This window comes from Artibeus jamaicensis, unplaced genomic scaffold (genome assembly GCF_021234435.1).
Source record: "Artibeus jamaicensis isolate MK-2021 breed Jamaican fruit bat unplaced genomic scaffold, CSHL_Jam_final contig_241, whole genome shotgun sequence".
NCBI lineage: Eukaryota > Metazoa > Chordata > Mammalia > Chiroptera > Phyllostomidae > Artibeus > Artibeus jamaicensis.
This window is the reverse complement of record NW_026521509.1, coordinates 4,622,549-4,649,691: the sequence shown is the minus strand read 5'-3', so window position 1 is coordinate 4,649,691 and position 27,143 is coordinate 4,622,549. Positions and strand designations below refer to the sequence as shown.

General features: G+C 35.5%; 1 protein-coding gene across 1 annotated transcript in view; it reads right to left on the bottom strand.

Moving 5' to 3' along the window:
* Nucleotides 1-27,143, bottom strand: part of POF1B (POF1B actin binding protein) — a 77,047-nt gene that overhangs the window by 19,516 nt on the left and 30,388 nt on the right. Inside the window, exons 6-9 of the mRNA XM_053662430.1 lie at nt 26,203-26,385; nt 10,692-10,822; nt 5,905-5,932; nt 4,457-4,531 (exon numbers count right to left, since the gene is read on the bottom strand). Of these exons, the coding sequence (XP_053518405.1) occupies nt 4,457-4,531; nt 5,905-5,932; nt 10,692-10,822; nt 26,203-26,385 (417 nt within the window). The remainder of the gene's footprint in view (nt 1-4,456; nt 4,532-5,904; nt 5,933-10,691; nt 10,823-26,202; nt 26,386-27,143) is intronic.

Here is a 27,143-nt window from a genome sequence, read left to right as displayed (position 1 = left end):
AAATGAGCCTCAACAAATTCAAGAAAATTGAAATCATACCAAGTATTTTCTCTGACCGCAAGGGACTGAAATTGGAAACCAACCCCAAAGGAAAAAACCCAAAGCACCCAAAATCATGGAGAATGAATGGTATGCTATTAAACAATGAATGGGTCAAGAATGAAATTAGGGAAGAAATCAAAATGTTTCTGGAAACAAATGAAAACGATCTCACAACAACCCAAAACTTATGGGACACAGAGAAGGCAGTCCTGAGAGGGAACTTTATGGCAATACAGGCCTACCTAAAGAAGATAGAAACATTTCAAACAAACAACCTAACCCTACCGTGGCACGAACTCCAGGAACAACAACAAGGACAGCCCAGAGCAAGCAGAAGGAAGGAATTAACAAAGATTAGAGCAGAATTAAATGACATAGAAACTAAAAGCACAATTCTAAGGATCAGGGAATCCAGGAGTTGGTTCTTTGAGAAGATAAACAAAATAGACAAACCTTTAAGTAGGCTCATCAAGAAAAGAAGAGAGAAGACACAAATAAACACAATCAGAAACGAAAGAGGAGAGATTACAACTGATACCACGGAAACAGAAGGGATTGTAAGAAATTACTATGAAGAACTGTATGCCAAGAAATGTGAAAACCTAGGGGAAATGGACACATTTCTAGAAAAATACAATCTTCCAAAACTCAATGAAAAAGAAGCCGAAAATCTAAACACACCAATAACAGCAAAAGAAATTGAAGCAGTAATCAAAAAACTCCCATCACACAAAAGCCGTGGAGCAGATAATTTCACAGGAGAATTCTACAAAGCATTTAAGGAATAGCTAACCCCTATTCTCCACAGACTATTCCAAAAAATCCAGAAGGATATAAAACTCCCAGATTCTTTTTATGAAGCCAGCATCATCCTAATTCCAAAACCAGATAGAGACACAACAAAGAAAGAAAACTTCAGGCCAATATCGCTGATGAACATAGACGCTAAAATCCTCAACAAAATATTGGCAAATCGCATTCAACAATATATCAAAAAGATCATACACCATGAGCAAGTGGGATTCATCCCAGGAATGGGAGGATGGTTCAACATTCGCAAATCAGTAAATGTAATTCATCACATAAACAAAAGCAAAGACAAAAACTACATGGCCATGTCAATAGACATGGAAAAAGTTTTTGATAAGGTACAACACCCATTTATGATAAAAACACTCAGCAAAGTGGGAATAGAGGAAGCATTCCTCAATATAATAAAGGCCATATATGAGAGACCTACAGCCAATATCATACTCAATGGACAAAAACTAAAAGCTTTTCCACTAAGATCAGGAACAAGACAAGGTTGTCCACTTTTACCACTTCTATTCAATATAGTTTTGGAAGTTATGGCCACAGCGATCAGGCAAGAAAAGGAAATAAAAGGCATCCAAATAGGAAAGGAGGAAACAAAACTGTCACTGTTTGCAGATGACATGATAGTGTACATAGAAAATCCTTTAGACTCTACTAAAAAACTGCTCGAACTATTTAATGAATTTGGCAAAACAGCAGGATACAAAGTCAATATCCAGAAATCAAAGGCATTTTTGTATACTAACAATGAATCAGCAGAAGCAGAAATCAAGAAAAAAATACCATTCGATATAGCAAAAAGAAAAATAAAATATCTGGGAATAAACCTAACCAAGGAGGTAAAAGACCTGTATGCAGAAAACTACACAGCACTGAAGAAAGAAATCAGAGAAGACACAAACAAATGGAAACGTATTCCTTGTTCATGGATTGGAAGAATTTACATCATCAATATGTCCATACTACCCAAAGCAATTTACAGATTCAATGCAATACCTATTAAAGTAGCAATGGCATATTTCACAGACATAGAACAAACACTTCAAAAATTTATTTGGAACCATAAATGACCCCGAATAGCAGCTGCACTTTTGAGAAAGAAGAACAATGTAGGAGGGTTCACAATACTTGATATCAAACTGTATTACAAGGCCACTGTAATCAAAACAGATTGGTACTGGCATAAAAACAGGCACATAGACCAATGGAACAGAACAGAGAGCCCAGAAATAAACCCAACTCTCTAACATCAGTTAATATTTGATGAAGTGGGTAGCAACATTAAATGAAGTAAAAATAGCCGATTCAACAAATGGTGTTGAGAGAAATGGACAGCTATGTGCAAAAAAATGAAACTTGAGCACCAACTTACACCATACACCAAAATAAATTCAAGGTGGATAAAAGACTTAAATATAAGCCTTGAAACCATTAAAGTCCTAGAGGAGAACATTGGCAGGAAAATCTCAGATATTTCATGCAGCAACATTTTTAGTGATAGGTCCCCTCGAGCAAGGAATATAAAGGAAAGAATAAACAAATGGGATCTCATCAAAATAAAAAGCTTCTGTGTGGCTAAAGAAAACAGTATTAAATTAAAAAGACAACCAACTGTATGGGAAAACATATTTGCCAATGATACCTCAGACAAAGGTTGAATCTCCAAAATATACAAAGAACTTACACGACTCCACTCTAAGAAGACAAGCAACCCAATTAAAAAATGGGCAAAGGACTTGAACAGACACCTCTCCAAAGAGGACATACAGAATATCCAGAGACACATGAAGAGATGCTCAATATTGTTAGCTATCAGAGAGATGCAAATTAAAACCACAATGAGATACCACTTTACACCAGTCAGGATGGCTATCATAAACAAAGCAACCAACAACAAATGTTGGAGAGGTTGTGGGGAAAAGGGGTCCTTAGTTCACTGTTGTTGGGATTGCAGACTGGTACAGCCATTATGGAAAACAGTATGGAATTTTCTCAGAAAACGAAAAATGGACCTGCCTTTTGACCCCGCAATTTCACTGCTAGCATTATATCCTAAGAATCCTAAAACATCAATTTCAAAGAACCTATGCACCACAATGTTCATAGCAGCACAATTTACAATAGCCAAGAGTTGGAAGCATCCTAGGTGCCCGTCAGTAAATGAATGGATCAAAAAATTGTGGTACATATACACAATGGAATTCTATGCAGCAGAGAGAAAGAAGGAGCTACTACCCTTTGCAACAACATGGATGGAACTGGAAAGCATTATGCTGAGTGAAATAAGCCAGGTGTTGAAAGACAGATACCATATGATCTCACCTTTAACAGGAAGCTAAACAACAAAACAAACAAGCAAGCAGAATAAAAACAAAGACACTGAAATAGAGAACAAGGGAACAGCGACCAGAGGGGAGAGGGGAGGGAATTTAAGGGGGAAAAATTGGAGGGATTTAGAGGAACAAGTATAAAGGACACAGGGACAAGGGGGGGTGGAAATGGGAGGGAGGAAATGGGAGGGAGGTGGGGAACACGGGCAGGGTGGGTTAGGATGGGAGAAATAGACAGAAAACTGTACTTGAAAAATAACTAAATAAGATTTACAAAAAAAGAAAAGAATTTGAAAAAAAAAAAAAAAAGAAGAATCAATACCAAGTCTATGCAGTGTCTTCCAGAGAGCAGAAAAGGAAGAACCACATCTCATTTCATTTTATGAAGCAAGTATTATTATCCTGATAAGAAAACCAAAGATAATACAAGATAAGAAAATTACAGACCAATGTCTCTCATGATCTTAGATGCAAAAATCCTTAAAAGAATTTTTTTGTACAAATAGGCCATAAATGCACTTTGGAGGAACATCCCACTTCCAGATACAATATTGAGGATGTCTCCAGGATTCAGGTTTTGCGGAGCATATACGTCCCCCATACCACTGTCTCTTTATAATACAGATTGTGTGCCACTAAAAATAATATTTTATTTGAGTTCTACAAATATGACACCAGGTCCAAAATTTGGATGACCAACAAAGCTTTGAGACCAAAAGTCAAATTTAGAAATTATCTTCTTTACACAAAACTAGATTATCTTCAGAATCCTTTCTTTTAAACACATGTGTTTTTTTTTAGTCATATTCCCATGGTATTAATCTATCCCTTTATTGTAGGGGAATTGACTTCTCGAGTGGTCTCTAGTCTTCCTCAGTTTAGGAAAGGCAAGGCAGGAAGGAGAGACCAAGGGCATTCAATGTTAAGGAATAATACAGGGTGGGGCAAAAGTAGGTTTACAGTTGTTCATATGGAAAATAATACAATATTAATGAATAATAAAACATGAATAAACTCTGTGTTTCACAGTCTCACAACTCTAAACCTACTTTTGCCCCACCCCATATTTCTAGAATGCTTCCCTGAATGCTAGTCATGTATGTACTACTAGTGTTTGATGGTCTGACCAAACTATAATGCAATCAAAATCTAATCAATTATTGTGAAAAATGATTTTATTAGAAAATTTCTGTTCTTAATTAAGGGAATCATCTTAACTTAATGGTTTGTTAGTGTTGTTGTCACACCCACTATTGACCCCAACTCACCTGCAGAATATAGCGAATTTGCTGTTTTGTAAACTCTGACAACCCTGTGGGAATCAAGGATTCAATGTCTTCTGACTGTAAGAAAAGAGAAGCTCATCCATTGAACAGTTACACATTAGTATTTTAATCTTATGGTCAGAGTTCACAGACTTTTGTGCATTGGGCTTATTTTTAGGGATATCAAAATATTATTTTACATTTCAGGTAATAGTTGTTACAAATTTCATTTCTAACCTTATCAGTTTTTACTTTGAAACATAGATTATACTACATTCACCATGGAAAGAATCCTGAATTTCAGCCATTTCAGGGAAAAGCTTTAGACAACCAATCAAATGTTCCATGTCTATTTTTTAAAGACTTTATTTATTTATTTATTTTAGACAGAAAGGAAGAGAGGGAGAAAGAGAGGGAGAGAAACATCAATGTGTGGTTGCCTCTTGCATACTCCCAAATAAGGGCTTGGCCTGGCCCGCAACGCAGGCATGTGCCCTGACTGGTAATCAAAGGAGATTCTTTGGTTCACAGGCTGGCACTCAATCCACTGAGCCACACTAGCCAGGGCCCATTTCTATTTTTTTAAAAACAGCAATTTAAAAACAAGAGAATAGTCTCTTAAATCCCATTAAACATTTTAGTGTATCTTTCAAAACCTTCTGGAATTTTTCTTTTGTGGTGGATATGAAATTTTAGAGCCTGATTTTAAACATAGAAACTTTGAGGAAATAATATTAAGGGTTTATTGATAATTTACACAGAGCTGTGGTGACTTTTGAAAGGTAATGTTGCCACAGCAATTTAGAACCTTACACTAATTTTAGGTGAGAACTTGAATTAAACTCAATGTTTTTAAAGGCAATTTAGGGCTTATTGAATAATTGTAATAAATGTGATGCATCAATACATTGGAAACAAAGATAAAAACTAACAAAAATGTTTTATTACATTAAATTCTTTCTCTAGTTGATGACTTATTCCATTTAAAGTAATTATTAACAAGATGTGCATATATAATAAAATTAACACATAAGAATACTTCAAATTGTTGGCTAATTGTCATGGGACATACAAGTTTTCAAAATACATTAAAACTGAATTTGCTATTTATTTAGTTAATGTAGATTTCAGTTTTATAAAGCAGAGAATATGTGGTCAATGAAATTTTAAATGTTCTGATAAGCAAAGACAAATTAGATCATAAATTGGAAGCTGATAAAACTTTTTGTATGAGTAATTTAAGATTACTTTTACAGTGATTACAAAGATATAAATGGCTATATCATTTTAAAAGCAAAATGATCATCATTTCTTGTTGTCAGTTTAATCAAGATACCAGATGAACCTGTGTTCCCAGTCTAATAAAGGTACCAAATTAAAACAATATTATTAGTGCAAATATCAGAATTTGCTTTGCTATCAGCTGTGTTTGAATTTATCTTTGCACTTACCTCATCTGTGGACTCAAAGTCCTGTTTGCTGTAAAAATGAAAAAGAAAGATAGATAATGTTAGGAAAATATATACATTGATAATATATGAATATTAATGTTCTAATTATTTTATATCACTTTTTTAATGTATCATAACAGTACCAATTCAAATTATAGTACAAATGAAAAAAAATTTAAATAACTAAATGGTACTTACAAATATGAAGATAATTTTCCTGTAGCTAGCTAATCTGTTCCAAATGAACAATAACCAAATAAAAAACCAATAGAACATGCAGAATTGGTTAGTAGCATCCATTCATACCAGTCTGTTTGAGGCTAGATGTACAAGTCCTCCATGCCTGGCAGTAAATGCTACCTGAGTGAATAAATAATGATAATACTTGTTCTCTATTCATGCTTTCCTTTTCTCCTTGCATTGTTCATTTTCAATGTTGATTCCAGCTTCTTTCTATTGTCTTTCATCTTTTAACAAAATCCAAACTTGCAAGGTAAGACTGAGTAACTCATTCAATCTACACTACAATATATTTCACAGAGACAAAGCTTAGAGGATATTTAAATATTTGTATAGGAACAGACATTAAGCGACATGACCAAACTTTTAGTATAATAATAGAACTTCCAGCATCAAAATGAGGGTTTGACCATGAGGGTTGGAAGGCCCTTTTTGAAGCCATGGTTGGTAGGCAAATGCTGGGAGAGAATCCCTGGTGATTATATTGGTCTGGCATTTGTTTCATTGGGGAGTAGTGAAAGCTGGGAAGGATGCAGTTCTAGTGTTGTCAGTGGCAACAGACAGGCCTTTATTTTTGCCTGCTTGCTCCTTCTGCGCTTAGTGGAAGAATTGGGCCCAAAATACATGCAGTAAACATACTTCTCAAACAAAAAACCAGTACACATGTTCTGAAAGCAAGATAGAATACATTATAGTATAATAAGACAGTCTTAGAAAATCATAAATTGTGATTGTCATATCCTCAGTAAAACAGAAACATGTTTTAGAGACATTAAGCTAGTACATTTAAGCTAGCTTAATATTACATTAGCTAGTACATTATGCTAGAGATATTAAGCTAGCGTCTACATTTACCTTCTAAGTAACTGTTTATGAGTAATGTATTGCTTATTGAAATAAATGGGTCACTCACTGTGCAAAATCTGTTGCATGCATTTATAAAAAGGTGGTACAAGGTAATATAGAGAAGAGCTGAAGACTACATTTCCCAACACATAACTGCATATGCCAAATCATATATATATATATATATATATATATATATATATATATATATATGTATGTATCTATGTGGTATGTCCTGTGTCACCCAAAATAATAGAAATTGTTGAGTGGCCCTACCAAACAAAATCAAGTATCTTCTACTTATTTAATATTTATTAAAGTAACTGCATGCATATATTAGAAGGTAAAACAAGTTAAAATATGAATGCTGCAGTTTTAATAGTCTTGCATTACTGTTAATTGAGGTTATCACTGTATTAACAGGTCTTTTATGTTTAAAATTTGAATTCCAATACTGACCTAATACACATGTCCCAGTCCCTTACTGTTTTCTACAAATAAGAAAGCAATACAAAGAAACAAAACAAGAAACAGCCAACAGCCTTTAATATTAGAATATTAAAGAGTATCCAGAATGGTTTTATGAGACAGCCTTCCTTAATGTTGACCCTGGAGTGCACTCCTTGCTGAATTGAAATCTGGAATGCAAAGTGGAGACAAAAGAGGAGGGAGAGATGGAGAAAGCGGAAAAACAGAGCAGAGTGGGAGGTGGAGGTGGAAAGGTCAGTGAGGATTGACTCTATTCAGCACTGGGGCCCGTGGAGGCTGGAATTACACTGGGAAAACAAATAAAGTGGCACTCACTTTATCTACCAAGAAGAAAGAAATGTAATACAGAAAAAAAAGGGGGGGGACAGGAAAGGAATGAAGAGAAAAACCCTGACAACCTTATGAGCAACAAAAACATTTAAATGCCAAAAGTTTGAGATCCTCTCCCCATCATGAAGAGTTTAATGTGGAGAATAACTTTTGATTTGTCCAGGCTGCTTTGTCCACTTTGATTTAGTATGAGACTAATAAATTTAGAATATATTGAATTCTCCTCTGAAAACCTTTATTGAGCAGTGACTTTGTCAATGCCACATGTTCTGCACTGGGGGCATCACGAAACATGAGTATTATCTTGTCTTGTACTTTATACAAACATAATTGTTCCAAGGCAAAATTTGCTCTGTATAAAATTGGTCTAAATCCTGTGACTTTTCAAATGTGATGATTCAAAATTTTGATAATTCCTTTAATTTGTCCACAATATCTTGTTTAAGTGATTGGTACTTAAGCAATATCTAGTATTGAAAACAAAGTTCTCAGAGGCCCAGATCTTGCCACTTGTGTGGCCCAAGGTCAGTGATTTTCAACTTTTTTCATCTCATGACATATCTAAACTAATTAAAAAATTCTGCAGTACACCAAAAAAATATTTTATTTTTTGCTAATCTGACAAAAATAGGTATAATTTTGGTTCATTCACACAGGAGAGCTTTAGTTATGTTGGCTGTTGTTATTTTTTATTTGACAATCTAAAGGAAAAGAGGTCAGTGCCCCTGAGTAAATAGTCAGATATTGCATGTTGTAAAGGTTCTCAAGTTACTTCGGTTGAATATCACTGCCTTAGGTCTGTTCTCAAACTTGAAAATGTATCAGAATCCTCTGGGGAGCTTATTTCTGGGCCCTACCCTCAGAGTCTCTCATTCTGTAGGTCTGTCTCTAAGTTCTCACATTATGCTGATGATGCTCGTAAGAAATCTATGAGAGAAATATTATTATAACCCCTATTTTATGGATGAAGAAACCTAAGAACAGAGGTTAAACAAGTTAGTCAATATTACACATCTGGTGCATAACCAAAGCTGGAATGCGAAGTTAACATAGGAAGTCTGGATCTATTATCAGGGTACTTAACAGTGTGTGTCTGTCTATATTCTCCTGATTTCACAAAGGGATACTTTGATGACATATTTACAGGGCATTATGAATGCAAAGAAGAGGAACATGGAGAGCAAAATGAGTATCTAGGGAACACTTTGCATAAAAACTAAGTTATAGTTTATAGCTAAAGAGTACTAAAAATGTTCGAATTCATCTCAGACACTTAGAAAGCATGTGACCTTGAGTTAATAACCTACCCTCTGTGCTTTTTGAGTCTTCATTTAAAACATGCTAGCATTACTGTGCAAATTAGGTAATACAGAAAAAAGCACAGAGCATGGCACGTAGTACATGTTCAATAAATAATTGACTACTCAGAGTGAAGGAAAAGAGTTTAAGATACTGACTTATATAAATGGATGAATCTGTGAAATAGTTTTTTGGGTAATCAGAGAAAGTGTTGATTAGTATAAACAGTAATAAAAGCTTAGCTTCAAAAATGGAAATCATGCATTTATAATGACTCCAATTCAAATAAATGTCTGTGCTTTGCTGTAACAGTGCTTAACTGCATGGATGTAGCATTCATGATGCTAACTGTTAATGTAACTGTTCATTCATTCATTCATTCATTCGAGATTTACTGAGTCTGCACTAAACCAATCACCAGGAAAACAAGGGCCAATAAAACAGCCCTCTAGAGCCCTCCTAACTCTTTGGGTAGTGGAGGTTGGACACCGGGTGGAGGAGATAGTGATTTAAGAAAAACAATAAATAAAGCAGAGAGTTAAACTAATTCAGAACTGGGATTTTTCTAAGTGGGAAGAACAAAAAGATCCAGAGGCAAGGCAGTTGAGAGTAATGATAAGCGAATGGTTGCAGTTATGAATATAAAAGCAATAAAACTGAGGGAGAAAGAAGCTAAATACGGAGAGAAAAATGTGATAAATGGAAAGGAAAAGAGATGCACAACAGATTAAAATGTCTTGCAAAATACTAGAATCTAGTTTGGGAGTCAGAACTGGAAAAAATTGTCTGACTTTCTCCTACAGAGAAGAGTAGGAGATTTTTCTACTTTTTTATAAATTTGTGGAGGTTTCCTAGATGACCACAAATACAGGGTGAGGCAAAAGTAAATTTACAGTCATAAGTATATGTGAAACAGAGTTTATTCTCATAATATTATTTATTAACTATTATATTATTTTTCATATGAATAACTATAAACCTAGTTTTGCCTCATCCCGTATAATGACACTATGTAGTAGAAAAATTTGGGAGTGTGTAACATATATGTTTTATTTATATCACTTAACAGATAATCATATAATTTATGTTTGATATATTATATGCAATATAATATTAAAATAATATACAATGTTTACAATATATAACATTGAATGTATATTGAATGCTGACCTCCATATGCTGACCACACATCAGCAAAGAAACAGTAATATGTTGGCAGTGGGATTGTGTCTTGTATAATCAATGCAGTATCTTAAAACAAGTCATAGTATATCATGCATTTTTGAGCTCTTGTCCAAGAGGCTGCATGTGCCATTAAAATACATTACCAAAGAAGGTACAGAATTCTTTACTGATCCTAAAGGGCTGGTATGATCTCTTTGATGATCTTCAGAAAGTACATTAACTCTTAAAATAAGCCATTTGCTTATATCTCCTTATATAGTTGTGCTGTTTCTCCATTAAAAGTACTAGAGTTTTGCTGTGAACCAAAAAACTTCTCTAAAATAGTTTGTTAAAAATACTAGATTATCACAAAATGTTTGATAGCTACATTATCAAGGTATATGAAATATTTACCATACCTTCCTCCAATTCTCTGCAAATGTTCTAATAGGCAATGATATAGATCTGTATTTTTGCGGCTTAGATCAGCAAGTAACTCTCCAAAATATTTGGGGTCCAGTTTTTCAGGGCCATCATCGTGAATTACCACCTGAAGAAAACATCAACCTCAATTATAAACAGTGTCAAGTGTTTCTAAATTCACAGATGTTTTTGATAGAAAATGAAAAAAGTGAAATAACCAATTAATACAAGTAACTCATTACAAGGTCATCACATGAACCAAGCTACTGAATTTGTTTGCATCTGGATGCATTTTTTCAATATAGGAGAAATTTAAAGGAAAAGCAATACTGTAATAACATTTTAAATTTCATTTCACATAAGTCTAAGTGACCTAAAAATGCAAACTTAAATAATTTATATAAAAGTTCTGGAATATAGATGCTTACATAAAACAGTAAAACAAGTAAATCAAAATCTCTGAATTGCCCATTATCACCACATGGCTTACCCATCTGTCCCATTTTGGAAACGAAAATGTGAAACATTTGAATTATACTGACTACAGAATTAATTTCATTTGGACTTGCATCTTCCCAGTGAAAGTCAGCTTGATTTATTAGCATATCTTAAAGTTAGAATAAATAAATCTTCAATTCCATGTGTTTGTATGAATTTCTTGTTGGGTGCTATCCATTTATTACTTAGACTGAATATCCAATCAATCAGATATTAGAAAGAGTAGCTCAGGGCCAAATATAGAAAATTCTTAGACCCCAGACACTTCCAAAATCTTAAACACAAAGCACTATGAATAGTATCCTAAATAAGACTATTCTGCCTGCCTGGTGTGTCTCAGTGGATTGAGTGCCGGCCTGCAAACCAGACAGTCACTGGTCCATTCCAGGTGGGGGCACATGCCTGGGTTGTGGGCCAGGTCAGGCCCCCAGTAGGGGGAGCATAAGCAGCAATCACACATTTATGTTTATCTTCCTGTCTTTCTCCCTCCCTTCCCCTCTGTTTAAAAGAAATAAATAAAACCTTTAGAAAAAAAAAGAACTATTCTATTAACTTTCTATTTTTTGGTACCAATCTTTTCAATAGTGTTTTCCACCTTGCCTCCCATCTCCAAAGCAACACTACCTGAAGGTTAGTAAACTGGGTTGCATGTAATACTATCTTTGATATTGCATGTGGTACAAAGGTGGCCTATAAAAACACATATTCATAAGTATATGTATGATAAATGAACTTAAATTTTTTATTGAATTTATTGGGGAGACATTGGTTAATAAAATTACATGTCAGGTGTACAGTTCTATAACACATCATCTATATATTGCATTGTGTGTTCACTACCCCAAGTAAAATCTCCTTCCATCATCATTTATTCTCCCTTTCCCTCTTCTACCTGTCCCCAGTCCCCTTCTATTTGGTAATCACCACACTGTTGTCATCATGAATCACTTTTTTTTGCTTAATCCTTTCACCATTCTCACGTAGCTCCTCAACTCCCTGCCCATATGACAGCTGTCAGCCTGTTCTCTTTATGAGTTACTATTTTGTTTACTTTATTTTCTTCATTAGATTTCACATATAAATGAAATCATATAGTATTTATAAAGACAGTCTATTCAATAAATGGTGTTGGAAAAATTGGACAGATTCATGCAAAAAATGAAACTACACCACCTTCTTACACAACACACAAAAAAACTCAAAATGGATTAAAGAATTAAATGTATGACTTGAAACCACAAAACTTTTAGAACAAAACATAGGCAGTAAAATCTGAAACATTTTTCTTAGTAATATTTTTTTCTGAGATATTTCCTTGGGCAAGGGAAACAAAAGAAAAAATAAACAAATGGGACCACATCAAACAAAAAAGTTTTTGCACAGCAAAGGAATCCATCAACAAAACAAAAAGACAATTCACTGTATGGGAGAACACATTTAGTATTCAAAATTTATAAAGAACTCATATAACTAAACACCAAAAAAGCCCAAGCAATTGAATTAAAAATGGGCAAAGGACCTGAATAGATACTTCTTTTAAAAGGACATACAGATGGCCAACAGACATGAAAAAATGCTCAATGTCACTAGTCATCAGAGAAATGCAAATTAAAACCACAATCAGATATCATCACCTCCCAGCTCTCCAAATAACTATCATCAATAAATCAACAAACAATAAGTGTTGGCAAGGATTTTGACTTCAAATTTGACCAATGATACTTCCTTTTCAACCTGTCCTCTGGATGCAGATCCTAAAAAATCATGCATACTGAGGCAAGTGAAAGGACTGCAAAGTAAGTAAAGACTGGCTTTGATAATAACGTCTGTGACATTATGATCTATTCAGAAAATACAGATAAATAGAAAAAAGCCACACTCAAAATACAGTACAGCATCACTGTATTTTTATTAATATATACATTTTTCACATTTTAGAAAGTCTGAATACATCACAACATTTTCTTGTCCCTGTACCCTTTCAAGTTGCTTTCTTGGGGAAGTATTGACTACTTCCCAAACAGAGTAGTCTTTTAAATGAAATCCTAAATAGATACCTAAACTGGTAGAGTCAATATCATTACACAGTGTATTTAAATGCCATCATATTAATAAGTTGCATGTATTCAATATAAAGCCTATACATACTTACATGACTATAGTAACACACTCTATGTCCTAACATGGTCTCTGTTCCAGCAATAGTAAATTTCACTTTCCTGGGCATACATCATGTTATTCTGGCCTGTAGTCTTCATTCACATTTTTGCTGCTTCAGATACTCTTTAATTCTTGCTGTGTATCTAACTCTTACCCATACCTTGAAATCTATCTCAAGATTTACAACCAGCATGAAAATTGAAACTATTCTAGCCAACAAGCTAATTCAATCTAGCTCTTTGTGCTCAATTATCTTGAATATTTTTCATATTATTTTACATATGTAAATCTTGTTTTCTCATCACCCTTTCCCTACTTAAAAGAAATAAACTAAATGGTAAGAAAAATGTGTCATATGAAGTCTGTCCAGAAAAACTCCAGCCATTGTTAACATAATGAGAACGGTTTGAGTGATGTCGATGTAACCTGGCAGCCAAGGAGAGTGGACTGGAATGCACATGGGTGAACAATTACAACATCACTGTACTAGTCAGTGGGGGTGGTAGATGCCATTGATTGAGCTTGTGTACAGTGTGGCCATTGTATTAAAAATGACTGAGTGAGTAGAGCAATGAATCTGCATCAAATTTGTGTGAAGCTTCAACATTGCAACACGGAAACTATTCGTATGATTCAGAAGGCTTTTGGAGATAATTCAATGAGTGTAATGCAAATGAAAGTGTGGCACAATGTTTCAAACGTGCTTGAAAATCTGTTAAAAGTGATCCACATTCTGGAAGGGCTGCAACAAGCAGAACACCTGAGAATGTTGAATGGGCTGCAATCAACAAAGATCAGCGAGTGACAGTGTAAGAGTTAGAAGCTGATCTGGGGATTCTGAACACTACTGTGTCCGAGACTTTGATGCAGGATCTTGCCGTGAAACACACTGTGGCAAAATTTGTCGTGCAGCTTCTGCTACCAGAGCAGAAGGAACATTGTGGTGCAGTCACTTATGACTTGACTCAAACCACTACCAATGAACCAGATTTCCTCAAGGTCATAACTGGAGATGAATTGTAGCTCTACAGCTATGATCTGGACATGAAAGGTTAGTTGTGCCAGTGGAAGTCACCTGGTTGTCCATGCCTGAAGAGTGTGTGGCCAAGTCACAGGAAAATCAAGACCATTAACTGTGTGTTTTGATTGGGAAGGTGTTGTTCATTATGAGTCTGCTCCCCACCCAGGAAAAGCAATTAATAAGGAGTACTACTTCAATGTTCTTTGTCAGTTGAGAGCTGTAATATGATGAAAATGGCTGCAGTTATGGGCAACTGGTGATTGGCAGCTTCACGGTGACAATGCACCTGCTCATGTATCATGTCTCATGCAGAGTTTTTGTGAAACATCAAATCACCCAGCCCCGCTACAGCCCAGATTGGTGTCCTGCAACTTCTGGATTTCCCAAAAACTAAAATCACCTTTGAAAGAGAAGAGATTTCAGACCATCAGTGAGATTCAGGAAAATATGATGGGGCAACTGATGACAATTGGGAGATCTATGTGAGGTCCCAAGGTGCCTACCTTGAAGGGGACTGAAGTGTCATTGTCCTATGGACAATGTTTTTTGTATCTTCTTCAATAAATGTCTCTATTTTTCATATTGCATGGATGAATACTTTCTGTACAGACTCATAATTTTTGTTATATCCCATAGCAGGTAGTACAATACTGATTCAACATGCTACAGTTGCTCATGAAGTATTTGTTAAAATTGAAAGAAGTCAACTACCTATTTAGAAGTGACCTCAAATCCCAACTAATTTTGGAAATGTTTTTTGTTTTGTTTTTTACAGATTTCTCTCTTAAAGCAGCTGACCAAAAATGATTAAGAAAGCCAGAAAGAGCCTAGGCAACACTTCCTCAAGAATATTGTGGCAATCCTTTATACCCATTTCTCTAAGTGCAGAAAAGTCTAATTATAGCAACTACACTGAATTCCTTGTAGAGATGGAGACTGACATTTGAGTTCTACCCAGATTTCTAGATGTTGGCAATCAGATCTTCAGTGACAGACCCCTTTCAGGAAACAAGGTCACATTAAGCAAATATCTATTCATAATAATCATGAATACCTTTGCTTTCATATTTCATTCATGAATTTCTCCCTTATGGAATATCTATATATTCACCAAAATGGGACTGTTATAAACACATGGTTTCAAATATGATTTTAAAAATCAACATTAACTGCCAGTCTGCTCTCTGTATTTATGGGACTGTTGCAATTTTGTTTGGTGGTTACCAAGAGGGGATGGGTTGGGGAACTGGATGCAAAGGTAAAGAGATTAAGAAGTCCAAATTAGTAGTTACAGAGTAGTCACAAAGATGTAAATTATAGTGTAGGGTATATAGTCAATAATATTGTAATAACTATGGTGCCAGGTGGGTACTGGAAATATTGGGGGCACACTTTGTAAACTAGATGATTGCCTAACCAACCAGTAGGTCATATACCTGAAACAAATACAAAATAGTATTGAAACTAATAAACTGGTATTGAAAAAAAATTTTTAATCAAACTTAATTGGGTGAAAGGAAATCTAGCTGTCATGTATATGTCACCCCATTGATGCTTAGGTTATCTCACTGCTGTAGCTACAGCAATTTTCCTGCCTCACTTCTCTATGAAGTTTCCTGACTAGAAGAGGGCATTTATTTAGCCAAGGATATTCAAGTACTGGGCTTCCCTGTTAGAATCTCCAAACAACGAATTTGATAAGTTTAGTGTTCTTGCACAGTTTTTTTCTCATTGCTGATTATAATCCCTTCATAACAGTGTGAAAATTATGTTTCTTTTTATCTTCCAGCTTGATTCATTTGCCAAAGCCCTTTCATAGTTTTGAATCATTGTGAAATCTTTATTTTTTATTTTTGTACATATATTTTCCTGTCATTGCCCTGCACACTAGTAGACTATTTATGTACGTCTTTACCCACATGAATTCTAATGCCATTACTAAAACTTTTTTTACTCATGTGATTTCTTTTTTTTTTAATTTAATTTATTTATCTTTAGAGGGGAAGGGAAGGAGAGAGGGAAAGAAACATCAATGTATGGTTGCCTTTCGTGCATCCCCTGCTGGGAACTGGCCTGCAGGGAACTGGTCTGCAACCCAGGCATGTGCCCTGACTGGGAATTGAACCTCAATTATATGGTTCGCAGGCCCGCGCTCAATCCACTGAGCTACACCAGCCAGGGCCCTCATGTGATTTTTTTTTGGTGGAAAATTTAGGTACCCAAATAAAGAATCAGAGTCCAGGACAGGAATGATTAAATCAACATTGTGTCTGTTTTCATGGCTAGAAACAAGTGTTAAAAGTTACCAAAGGTAAGTGATTTTATTTTGAGAAATTATAATAACTAATACTTATTAACCTCTTACTATGTGCCAGGCACTGAGCTACAAACTTTATGTAAAGATTAAATGAAGTAATGCTGTCTTGTAACCTCTACACATATTGCCTCCTCAGATGACCTCTTTTGTTTGTTTTCTTAGTTATTTCAGAATAACTCCTAACTGCATTATTTTGGAGGTTAGTTGTTTGATTTTCTTACTCTGAAACTATGCTAAGTATGCCAAAGTTCAGATAATAAATTTTAATCAACTATAGAAAAAGTGAGAGCATTAGAATTGAAGAATTGGTTATTTTGGCAAAATACATGTCAAGGTGGAAAAGTAGGAAGCCAAATTTCACTCCTTTGTGTATATATTCATTATTTGTTTTGCATAACTTATCATTTACAATACTATTCAACTAACATTTAGTAAAAATTCAAAATCCAGTGGGTTCAAAAGTTTGGAGGAGAGAGGACTTTGCTCAACAATAACATGAAATTCCCTAACCATAAACTGGGATGTGCCCATTAGCAATTTTTCAATTTACTGAATCACAGGTCTTCATAGCTTGTTACTTTTATTTTAACTCTTTCAGGGTGTGCTTTAAGATCTCTTTTAGAGTTAGCTTAATAGCATGCCCTTGTTGCCTTGAAAAACCAAAAATGTGATATTTCTCATAAAATATTTAAGAGCCTTGACTAGTGTGGCTCAGTTGGTTGGAACATTGACCTGTAAACTGAAAGTCATGGGTTTGATTCCTGGTCACGGCACATGCCTAGGTTGCCCAGTTGATTCCCCAGTCCGGGTGCATATAGGAGGCAACCAATCAATGTTACTCTGTTACATTAATGTCCCTCTCTCTCTCATTCACTTTTTCCCCTGTCCTTTACCCTCTCTCTAAAATCAGTGGGTGTATCCTTGGATAAAAATGGAAAAAATAGACTTCTGGCCATGATGGAGGCATAGGTAGACACACTGTGCCTCCTTGCACAACCAAAATAAGGACAACAACAATTTAGAAAAAAATAACCAGAAGTGACAGAAAATTGAACTGTCTGGAAGTACAAAAGCCAAGGGGTTAAAATAGGCACATTCATCCAGACTGGGAGGAGGGGCAGGGTCAGGTGGCTGGACAGAGAGGGGTCATGGCAAAAGAAGCAGTGGTACCGGGCATGCAAGGCAGCAACTGACAAACCCTGGGTGTGCAAGACAGCAGCAGGTAGACCCAATGAGGCAGCAATTGTGAAGCCGGGCTTGGTGTGCAAGGTGGATGACTGACCAGGTGGTCCCACATTCACATGCAGATAAACCAGATGAAACTGGGGAGCAAGACAGACCGTGCAACCCAGGGTCCCAATGCTGGGAAATAAAGCCTCAAAACACTGATTGAAAACACCTGTAGGGTCTGAGGTGCTGGGAGACACTCCCAGCCTCACAGGAGAGTTTGTTGGAGAGACCCACAGGATCCTAGAACATGCACAAGCTCATCCACATGGGAATCAGCCCAGAAAGGCCCAGTTTGCTTGGGGGAAGCAGTGGAAGGGAATGAAATCTGACAGAGAGTAGAACAAGCACCATTGTTCCCTCTGGGACCCTGCCCTCACATACAGGGTCACAACCCAGCAACATGGGTTGCCCCACCCTGGTGAACACCTAAGGCTCTGCCCCTCATATGTAACAGGCACAACAAGACAAAAAACAATGGCCCAAATGAAAGAACATATCAAAGCTCCAGAGCAAATACAACTAAGCAACATAGAGATAGCAAATCTGTCAGATGCACAGTTCAAAACACTGGTGATCAGGATGCTCACAGAACTGGTTGATTTTAGTCACAAATTAGATGAAAAATGAAGGCTACACTAAGTGAAATGAAGAAAAATGCACAGGAAACCAATAGTGATGAAAGGAAAACTGGGACTCAAATCAATGGAGTGGACCAGAAGGAGGAAAAAAATGACCAAACAGAAAAGAATGAAGAAACAAGAATTCAAAAAAAAATGAGGAGAAGCTTTGGAATGAACCTCCAGGACATCCTTAAATGTTCCAAAGTATGAATTATAGGGGTACCAGAAGGGGAAGAGGAAGAGCAACAAGTGAAAAACTTATTTGAACAAATAATAAAAAGATAAGTTCCCCAATCTGGCAAAGGAAATAGACTTTCAGGAAGTCCAGGAAGCTCAGAGAGTCCCAAAGAAGTTGGACCCAAGAAGGAACACACCAAGGCACATCATCATTATATTAGCCAAGATTCAAATGAAGGAGAGAATCCTAGAAGCAGCAAGAGATAAGGGGACAGTCACCTACAAAGGAGTTCCCATCAGACTGTCAGCTGATTTCTCAAAAGAGACCTTACAGGCAAGAAGGGGCTGGAAAGAAGTATTCCAAGTAATGAAAGGCAAGGACCTACATCCAAGATAGCTCTATCCTGCAAAGCTTTCATTTAGAATGGAAGGAAAGATAAAGTGCTTCTCAGATAAGATCAAGTTGAAGGAGTTTATCATCACCAAGCCCTCATTATATGAAATGTTAAAGGGACTTATCTAAGAAAAAGAAAATAATAATCATGTATAGTAAAATGACAGCAAACTCACAATTATTAACAACCACACATAAAACAAAAGCAAACTAAGCAAACAACTAGAACAGGAACAGAACCACAGAAATGGAGATCACATGGAGGGAAGGATAGCAACAGGGGAGTGGGAGGTGGAGAGAGGGGGAAAAGGTACAGAGAATAAGTAGCATAATGGTAGGTAGAAAATAGAGGGAGGGCAAGAATAGTATGGGAAATGTAGAAGCTAAAGAACTTATGACACATGGACATGAACTAAAGGGGAGAATTTGGGTGGAAGGGGGTGTGCAGGGTGGAGGGGAATGAAGGGGGAAAATGGGACAACTATAATAGCATAATCAATAAAATATATCAAAAAAGAAAATGGAAAAATATATTAGAGATACTTTAGCATTTTCCAAGTACCTTTTATTAGATCACTATTTGATCATAATAATGACCAAGCAGTCTGACACCTTGTCTCTGACTGAAGTTAAAAATAAACCCACAAAAAAAAAAACTTTGGTTAGAATTGCTGCCAGAAACCCAAGGCAAGAGAACAATGCTTAGGTGTGAAAGCAGAGGTAAATTAGTGATCATTTCTCAGAACATTTGTAGAAAGTAATTGCTTTGTAGGAGGAAAATATGGGCCTCACCTTACTACTGCCTTGGAAGTTCTTGTCCTGATTCTGGTTTGGGGTGTTGTTCCTTATTTGTGGTCTATGAGATTCCAAGAGTGGAATTTTCTTCCTAGCATCAACATTATATTAACTTTGATACTCAAAGATGATACTCTTGCCCTGGATGCTGTAGCTCAGTGGATAGAGCGCGGGCCTGTGAATCAAAGGATCACGGTTCGATTCCCAGCCAGGGCACATGCCTGGGTTGTAGGCTGCTTCCCTGCAGGCCAGTTTCCAGCAGGGGATACACAAAAGGCAACCATACAGTGATGTTTCTCTCTCTCTCTCCTTCCCCTCTACAGATAAATAAATAAAAATTCAAAGATGATACTCTGAACCAAGCATATTTACAAAGTTCAGTGGTGGTGATTATAGAGCCCTGCAAATAGTCAGCACATAATAGTTATGGATTTGGGCTGAGCAACCTATATTTTCTTGCCTGCTCCATCCCTTCAAACTTAATGGCACACATTGGTGAGAAATGTTGCTTAGGAGTAGTGATAGTTTGTGAGCAAGGTATAGTTACAACCCAATAGTATAGGGCATTGGCATAATTAAATTTATTTGCACTAGGTAACTGGCTTAAGTGTGTGCTTTTTCACCTGTTTAGAAGGGTTGCTTAGCAAATTATCAAGGGCTTAAAATGCCATGTTATGTAAAATGGATTATACATAAATGCCTAACCCTCTAAAAGGCCATGAACATGTTAAGTGACAAGGTTTGCTCTGTTGAAACCTTAGTGGGTGGTGACTTTTTGCTACATAAAAACAAAACCATCTATTAATAAAAGGTCCCAAAGTATAGATTATTATACTGCAAAGGTCATAATGACATGGTAACATGTTTAGACAGAAAGGTTACTGCTTCCTGTATTTTGCTTTGATTTGGGACATTTAATAGCTGTTAGACTGATTGAAACCACAGTTAATCTAGTGGACATTAATCCCTGTGAAATTAAATGCATTTTAGGTACAATGTCATTTGGCTAATAGGATAAAAAAATTGGTGCCCTATTTTGTGCTACAAGAAAAAATGTAACACAAAATGTAGCATATTTTTTCTTTCTTAGCAAGAAAAAAATGTCATAATTTTAGCTTCTGAAAATTCTCACTTCTTTTTAAATCTCCATAGATATTTTAGTTTAAAAAGTTGTATTTATACAGTATCTGGCACATAGATTTTCAATAAATGTTATCACTGAATTGAATGTACTGTACAACACTCACAATTCTAAAATGAAGACTTGCCCATAACAACAGTTCTGTTCTTGAAATAAAACCTAATTTAATTTTCTTTGTGAGTAAACCTAGACAGCAAATCATTGCAGTGACAAAAGAGTACAAATTGGAACCAAAACTGCAGCTCCTGCTTCCTAGGTGTAGATTAAGTATATTGTTTAAACTCTCTGAGACACAGTCTCCTCAACTGTAAAATGTAGGTAATTTACTACCTACATTATAAAGTTGGTAGAAGTATCTTTATCACATTTCTTTTGGTAAAATGTTAAACTGTCAAATAAATAATGGTTTTATTTAATGTAGGGCATAAGGATAATTGTCTATTGGAATAATTATAGAAAGATATTTAAAAGATTGGTATCAGTCTATGAAGGCTGCAGATATAGTAGAAATGAAAAAATTAGGGTAATAAAGAACCATGAGGACAGAGTATGGGAAATATCACTGACATGAGCAGTGAAATTCTCATAGATAATTGCAGGTCAGGGGTCCACGGGAAATGGAGAAGATTGTGAGCCTGCCAATGAAACTGTGGAAGGATTGAGAGAGTGACTAGAAGGTCAATAGATAGTGGTAACACAAGCCAAGAGGGGTTGTGTATATGGATTGCAGGGTTTTAAAGAGAGGAAATGATAAACAAAAACCAGAATACTTGACTGTATAAAATTGCATTGAGAAAAGAATTAGCAATAAATACATAGAACATTAAAGAAATAAAAACTAACAACCAACAAAAATAGTTATAATAATAAAAGAAGCCAAATAGTATGCAAATTGGTTTAGTAATAATTAATATTTTCATTGCAATAGTAATATAAACACTGAATACTGATTTAGCCAAAAAATGGGGATTTACGGAACTAAATTCTATGTACAGGAATTATCAAGAGATAACATACAACAGCAGTAAATCAAGAAATAGCAGCATCAAGTATGTGCATACTATTTAGCTATATTGATGTAAATACCAGATGAAAAAGCAAAGAGTTGAAAATTATTTCCTCTGAGAACAGGTGTGCATGAAGAAGTTGGAACAGGGAACTGCTGTTTCTTATATACCTTTTAGTATTAGGTGACCTTTAAGCATTGTGCATGTATTATTTTAATTAAACAAATTCAAACTAATTTTTAAAGAGTTAATAAATAACAACTTTTGTTTGCCACAAAGCAAGAGTTCAAAAGGGCACCAGAGATGGAGGTAGTGGGAAACAGATAAAGGGGGTGTTGGGAAAACATGGGCCCAAAACAGATATGAATTAATTTTTGGAAGGAGTAGCAGGGGACAGAGGTCTATACAAAAGACATGCATTTTCAGTAATGGGGGTGAAGAAAGCAATAAGTATGGAGAGAGACATGAGCCACATGTTAATAAGGAAGGGAACAGGCATAACTGCTGAGTTTATGGGGCTAAACACCCCAGAGAATCCACCATTAATGAAGGACTTATGTTAAACTGACTTTGTGGCAAGGTTCCTGGATACTTGTCAGAAAGAACACCTGACACTGAGCTCTGTGCTGTCTTGGTGTATGAAAGAGCATCACAAGTTGGAGAATTTTTCCTCGGTAATAACACTATCCAAGTAAGTAGGACTGTTCTTTTTATATCTTCCCATGACTCCAAAAGGTATTTTGGAAGTCACAAGGCAAATGGAAAAGAGTTGCACATATGATATACATAATTATTTGTCTTTCTTATAAACACCACCTGTATGACAATTTGTAAAATGAGCTCAGCTGAATTTTTGCTGCCTTATTATGCTACCTCCAATTACAATTTAACTCTATACACAAACTAAAAATGGGCCAATCTTTAGCTGTAAAAGAGCCTAACTTACTTCTGCTCTATGACTTTTTTAAAAGATAGTATTTATTTATTTTTAGAGAGAGAAAGGGAGAGAAATATGAATGTGTGGTTGCCTCTTATACGCCCCCTATAGGGTGTCTGATGTTACACCCAGGCATATGCCTTAGACTGGGGATCAAACCAGTACCCCTTTGGTTCATAGTCCAGCACTCAATCCACTGAGCCACACCAGCCAGGGCTGCTCTATTACTCTTTAAAGAGACTCTTGTGCTGTGTGGAAGAAACATATAAACACCAAGGAGTCTAGGTGAGAGAATTTACTCCCTGTCACCCTTTGTCTATGGAATCTGCACAACCAGGTCACTTCGTCTCCACTCTGACAGAGATCCTACATAACTCAGACATGTGGAATTACTAACTCTAAGCTTGGCAAAGCATTGTTCTATTTTCAGCAGCACTTCATCATTACCCTCATAAAATTTTTCTAGAAATTTTCTAGAAAAAACAGAAAAATATTATCTATACAAAAAGCCTCCAGCATTTAACAGATCTCAAACTGAAGCATAAAAAAAAAGTATAAAGTAATATATTAGTTACCCAACTCTACCCATTTTCATAATATACAATATCTGGTCTGGTCAAACATATTAGTTGTACTGACCTAATGAAAGATTATAGCATCACCATTGTCACTGGACAAGATTGTTAACCCTATGATATTATTCTCATCTCTGATAATTGTCCTCACTCCTTTCCTACTGTGACTATTCTAGTTTAAGGTTTACATTTAGACTTCTGAAATAGCTTCTAATAATAATATTCTCTCTGTAAATCCTTCTCCATGGTATTTTCCATGTTGTGGTCTCTATAATTAATGAAGTATTTTCAACATACATTTTCATTGAAATATGTTTACATCAAAACTGAAGTAGACATGACTGCAAAAATTTTATGGACGAGGATGTTTCTGAGAAATTTAGTATTTATTACGAACACACAGTTTGAAAGGGACAGAATTGGAACTGGAACCCAGGTCTTCCTACACTGAAGCTAGTCCACTGTTTGTAATAACACCAATATTTTCCTGCTAGCAGACTCTTAAACTGGTGCTCTATTTATATTTATACTATTGATCAAGGACACTCCACATTACTGATTCAACCTCAAGAGGGAACTCTCAATCAGCTCTGAAGTCTAGCTACCTATGTACACCTTTGGCTTCACCACAAGCTAGCTGTACATGCCTTTGCAAGTAGCTTAACCTCTCTAAACTTTCATTGCTTTATCTGAACAATAAGACAAAGGTGTGAACAATAATAATGACACCTTCTTCATCTGATCACTGTGAGGAGAAAATTAATCAATATTCCAATCTAGCACAAAGCTGTTAGGATTAACTGCCTGAAACACACATATCAGTATTTTTCTACTTAACCTTCACTCACTCTCCATTGCCTACCAAATAAAGTTCAAAATTTTAAGCTTAACATTTGGATCTCATAATCTACTACTTCTCAGTCTATGCCTTCCTTTCCATACAAAGCAAACCACTAACTGAAAACATATTCCTGAAACCCAAAATGTAAATTCCCAAATCTACAACCTTTTTCATGTAATTCCCTCTTTGGATGTCAGCTCCATGCCACACCATAATACCACACAGAAAAATCTGCTCACTCTTCAAAGTCCAGTTCAATTCCTGTCTCCTCAACAAAGCTTTTCTTGACCTCCCAGCTGAAATTAATTTCTTCTGTTGCCAAAGCACATTGCTTGTTCCTCTTTTATGACAGAAAATACTATGCTTTGTATTATGTTTCATGTGTTTGCCACTTTCCCCTGTTAGACAGTAAAAACCTATAAGAAATGTGACGATGTTTTTTACCCACTTCTGTATTTTCGTAATACCTGGCATGAAGCTTTAATGTTTCTAAATAGTAATTACTACTAAAAACTAATGATTACCATTTGTTAAGTGTTTACAATTGGCCCTCAACTATGGTAAGCACTTAATATACAATATATAATTTATTCTTAGAATAACCTGTAAGAAATGGATGATGAATCTGAGAAAACTGATGCAAAGCAAAGTATTAGATTGAACTGTATGATATGCTTGCTGTTTGACCAAACTTTGACCCCAAAAACGACAATTTCAAACGAATTAACCTAATAAGATTGTTTATAATGATTATTATTAATTCACTTAATATAAGAAATTCAACACCATCTGGACCATGTCTCACAGTAATTCTAAAGGTCAGTATTTCCATACATGATATTCAGAGAAAAGATCATTATAGGCCTTTCTAAATTAGAAAAATGTGGATTTTTAAATAATTTCTGGCTCTTTTAGACCAATATGGCTAAAGTGTATATTTCAAAATCAAAGTCCTCACAATTAATCTCATATATACCTAATATAAAACACCAAATTTGTATGTGGACAGGCTTCTTTCTTTCTTTATTTTTCCTTATTCTTTTCATTTGTCTTTTACTAAGAGTTGCCTATGAAAGGGTCATTATGAGCAAGTTATTGTTACTGCAAAAACCAAATGATGTTGATTCCCCATCGTTCCAGGTATTATTGTTAGTCTTATGAAGATGCAAGAAAATCTTTTTTTCTTTAACACTTGTATAACAGATGTTTACACAAGGTTCCAAAGTCTTCAGAACATTAATTAGTCACTGACAATTGTATCCCAAGAGATTACTCCTTAGTAACTAAGTTTTAGTTTCTATTTTGTGGATGTAATATACAATAAAATGTAGGCATATTCTAAGTTGACTTAATATATCATATTTTCAAAGAAGTCATATAGGAAGTAATTACCAACCTATGAAATGTGGCCATTACAGTCATCTTCAACATCATTTGCAGTTTGTTGTTCATTTAAGTACCATACCTTATGAAAATGCAGAATGCTTTTTAAAATATTTAATGTTTACAACCATTAGACTCAATTTAAAACTGAGGATCAGCTATAACTTAGGTATTTTATTAATCAATTCATGACTTCCTTTATAGATTTAATGTACTAGTATACCTGAATTATTTTGTTTTCTGAAAGGAAAGGGAAATGTATTTTTTAAAATGCCATAATGAAATACAAATAGCAGTGGTATAACTCTTCAAGATTTTTATGAAAATTTAATATGGGTACTTGTACAAAGGAGTGAGAAGGGTATAAGAGTGCTCTTTCAATTTTATAAGGTATCAGAAAATTGACCTTACCTGTTCATGTATATGGCTTGATTCACCATGGCACAGTTCATTTCCACTGCTTGTAGATATTGCATCACTTGCTGTGATGGTTTGCATTTGCTGGCTAGAATGGGACTGTTGACAGTGTGGAGAGTGGATGATCTGTGGCTGTTGGACGATGTGATGATGGCACTGAACCTGAGGACAGCATTCCTGAAACACATGCACATTGAGAAAAGAGCCGCAGAGAAGAAAAATTACTGATCAAGAATAACCCAACTGAAACTATTTTTAAAATCTGAATGTATTCTTTCAGAAGATAATACAAACCTTAGGGTTTGTAGCATTACTAAGTGATATATAATGATTTCTTTTATTTTCTTTTATTTATTTAAAAATTTTATTGAAGTAAAGAACAAACTGACAGTAACCAGAGGAGAGAGTGGTGGGGGATAATGGGGAAAGAAGGGGAAGTGTCATAAAGGAACATGTATAAAGGACCCATGGGTAAAGCCAGACAGGGTAGGTTCAAGGGTGGGAGGTGGGGGTAGGTGGGGTGAGGGGACATGTGGGGTGAAAATGGACACAACTGTACTTGAACAATAAAAAAATAAATTTTATTGAGTTTATTAGGGTGACCTTGGTTAATAAAATTATACAGGTTTAAAGAGTATAATTCTATAACCCATCTGCATATTGTATTGTGTGTTCACCACCCAAAGTCAAGTCTCCTTCCATTATCATTTATCTCCCTTTACCCTGTTCTACCTCCTCCACACCCATTTTCCTCTGGTAATCACCATACTGTTGACTGTGTCCATGAATTTTGTTTTTATTTATTAATAACTTCGCCTCGCTCCCCAACCCCCGCCCTGATTGTTGTCAGTCTGTTCTCTGTATCTATGGGACTGTTTCTGTTCTGTTTGTTTATTTTGGTCAATTTCAAATTATTCCATTGGGGGGAAATTTTA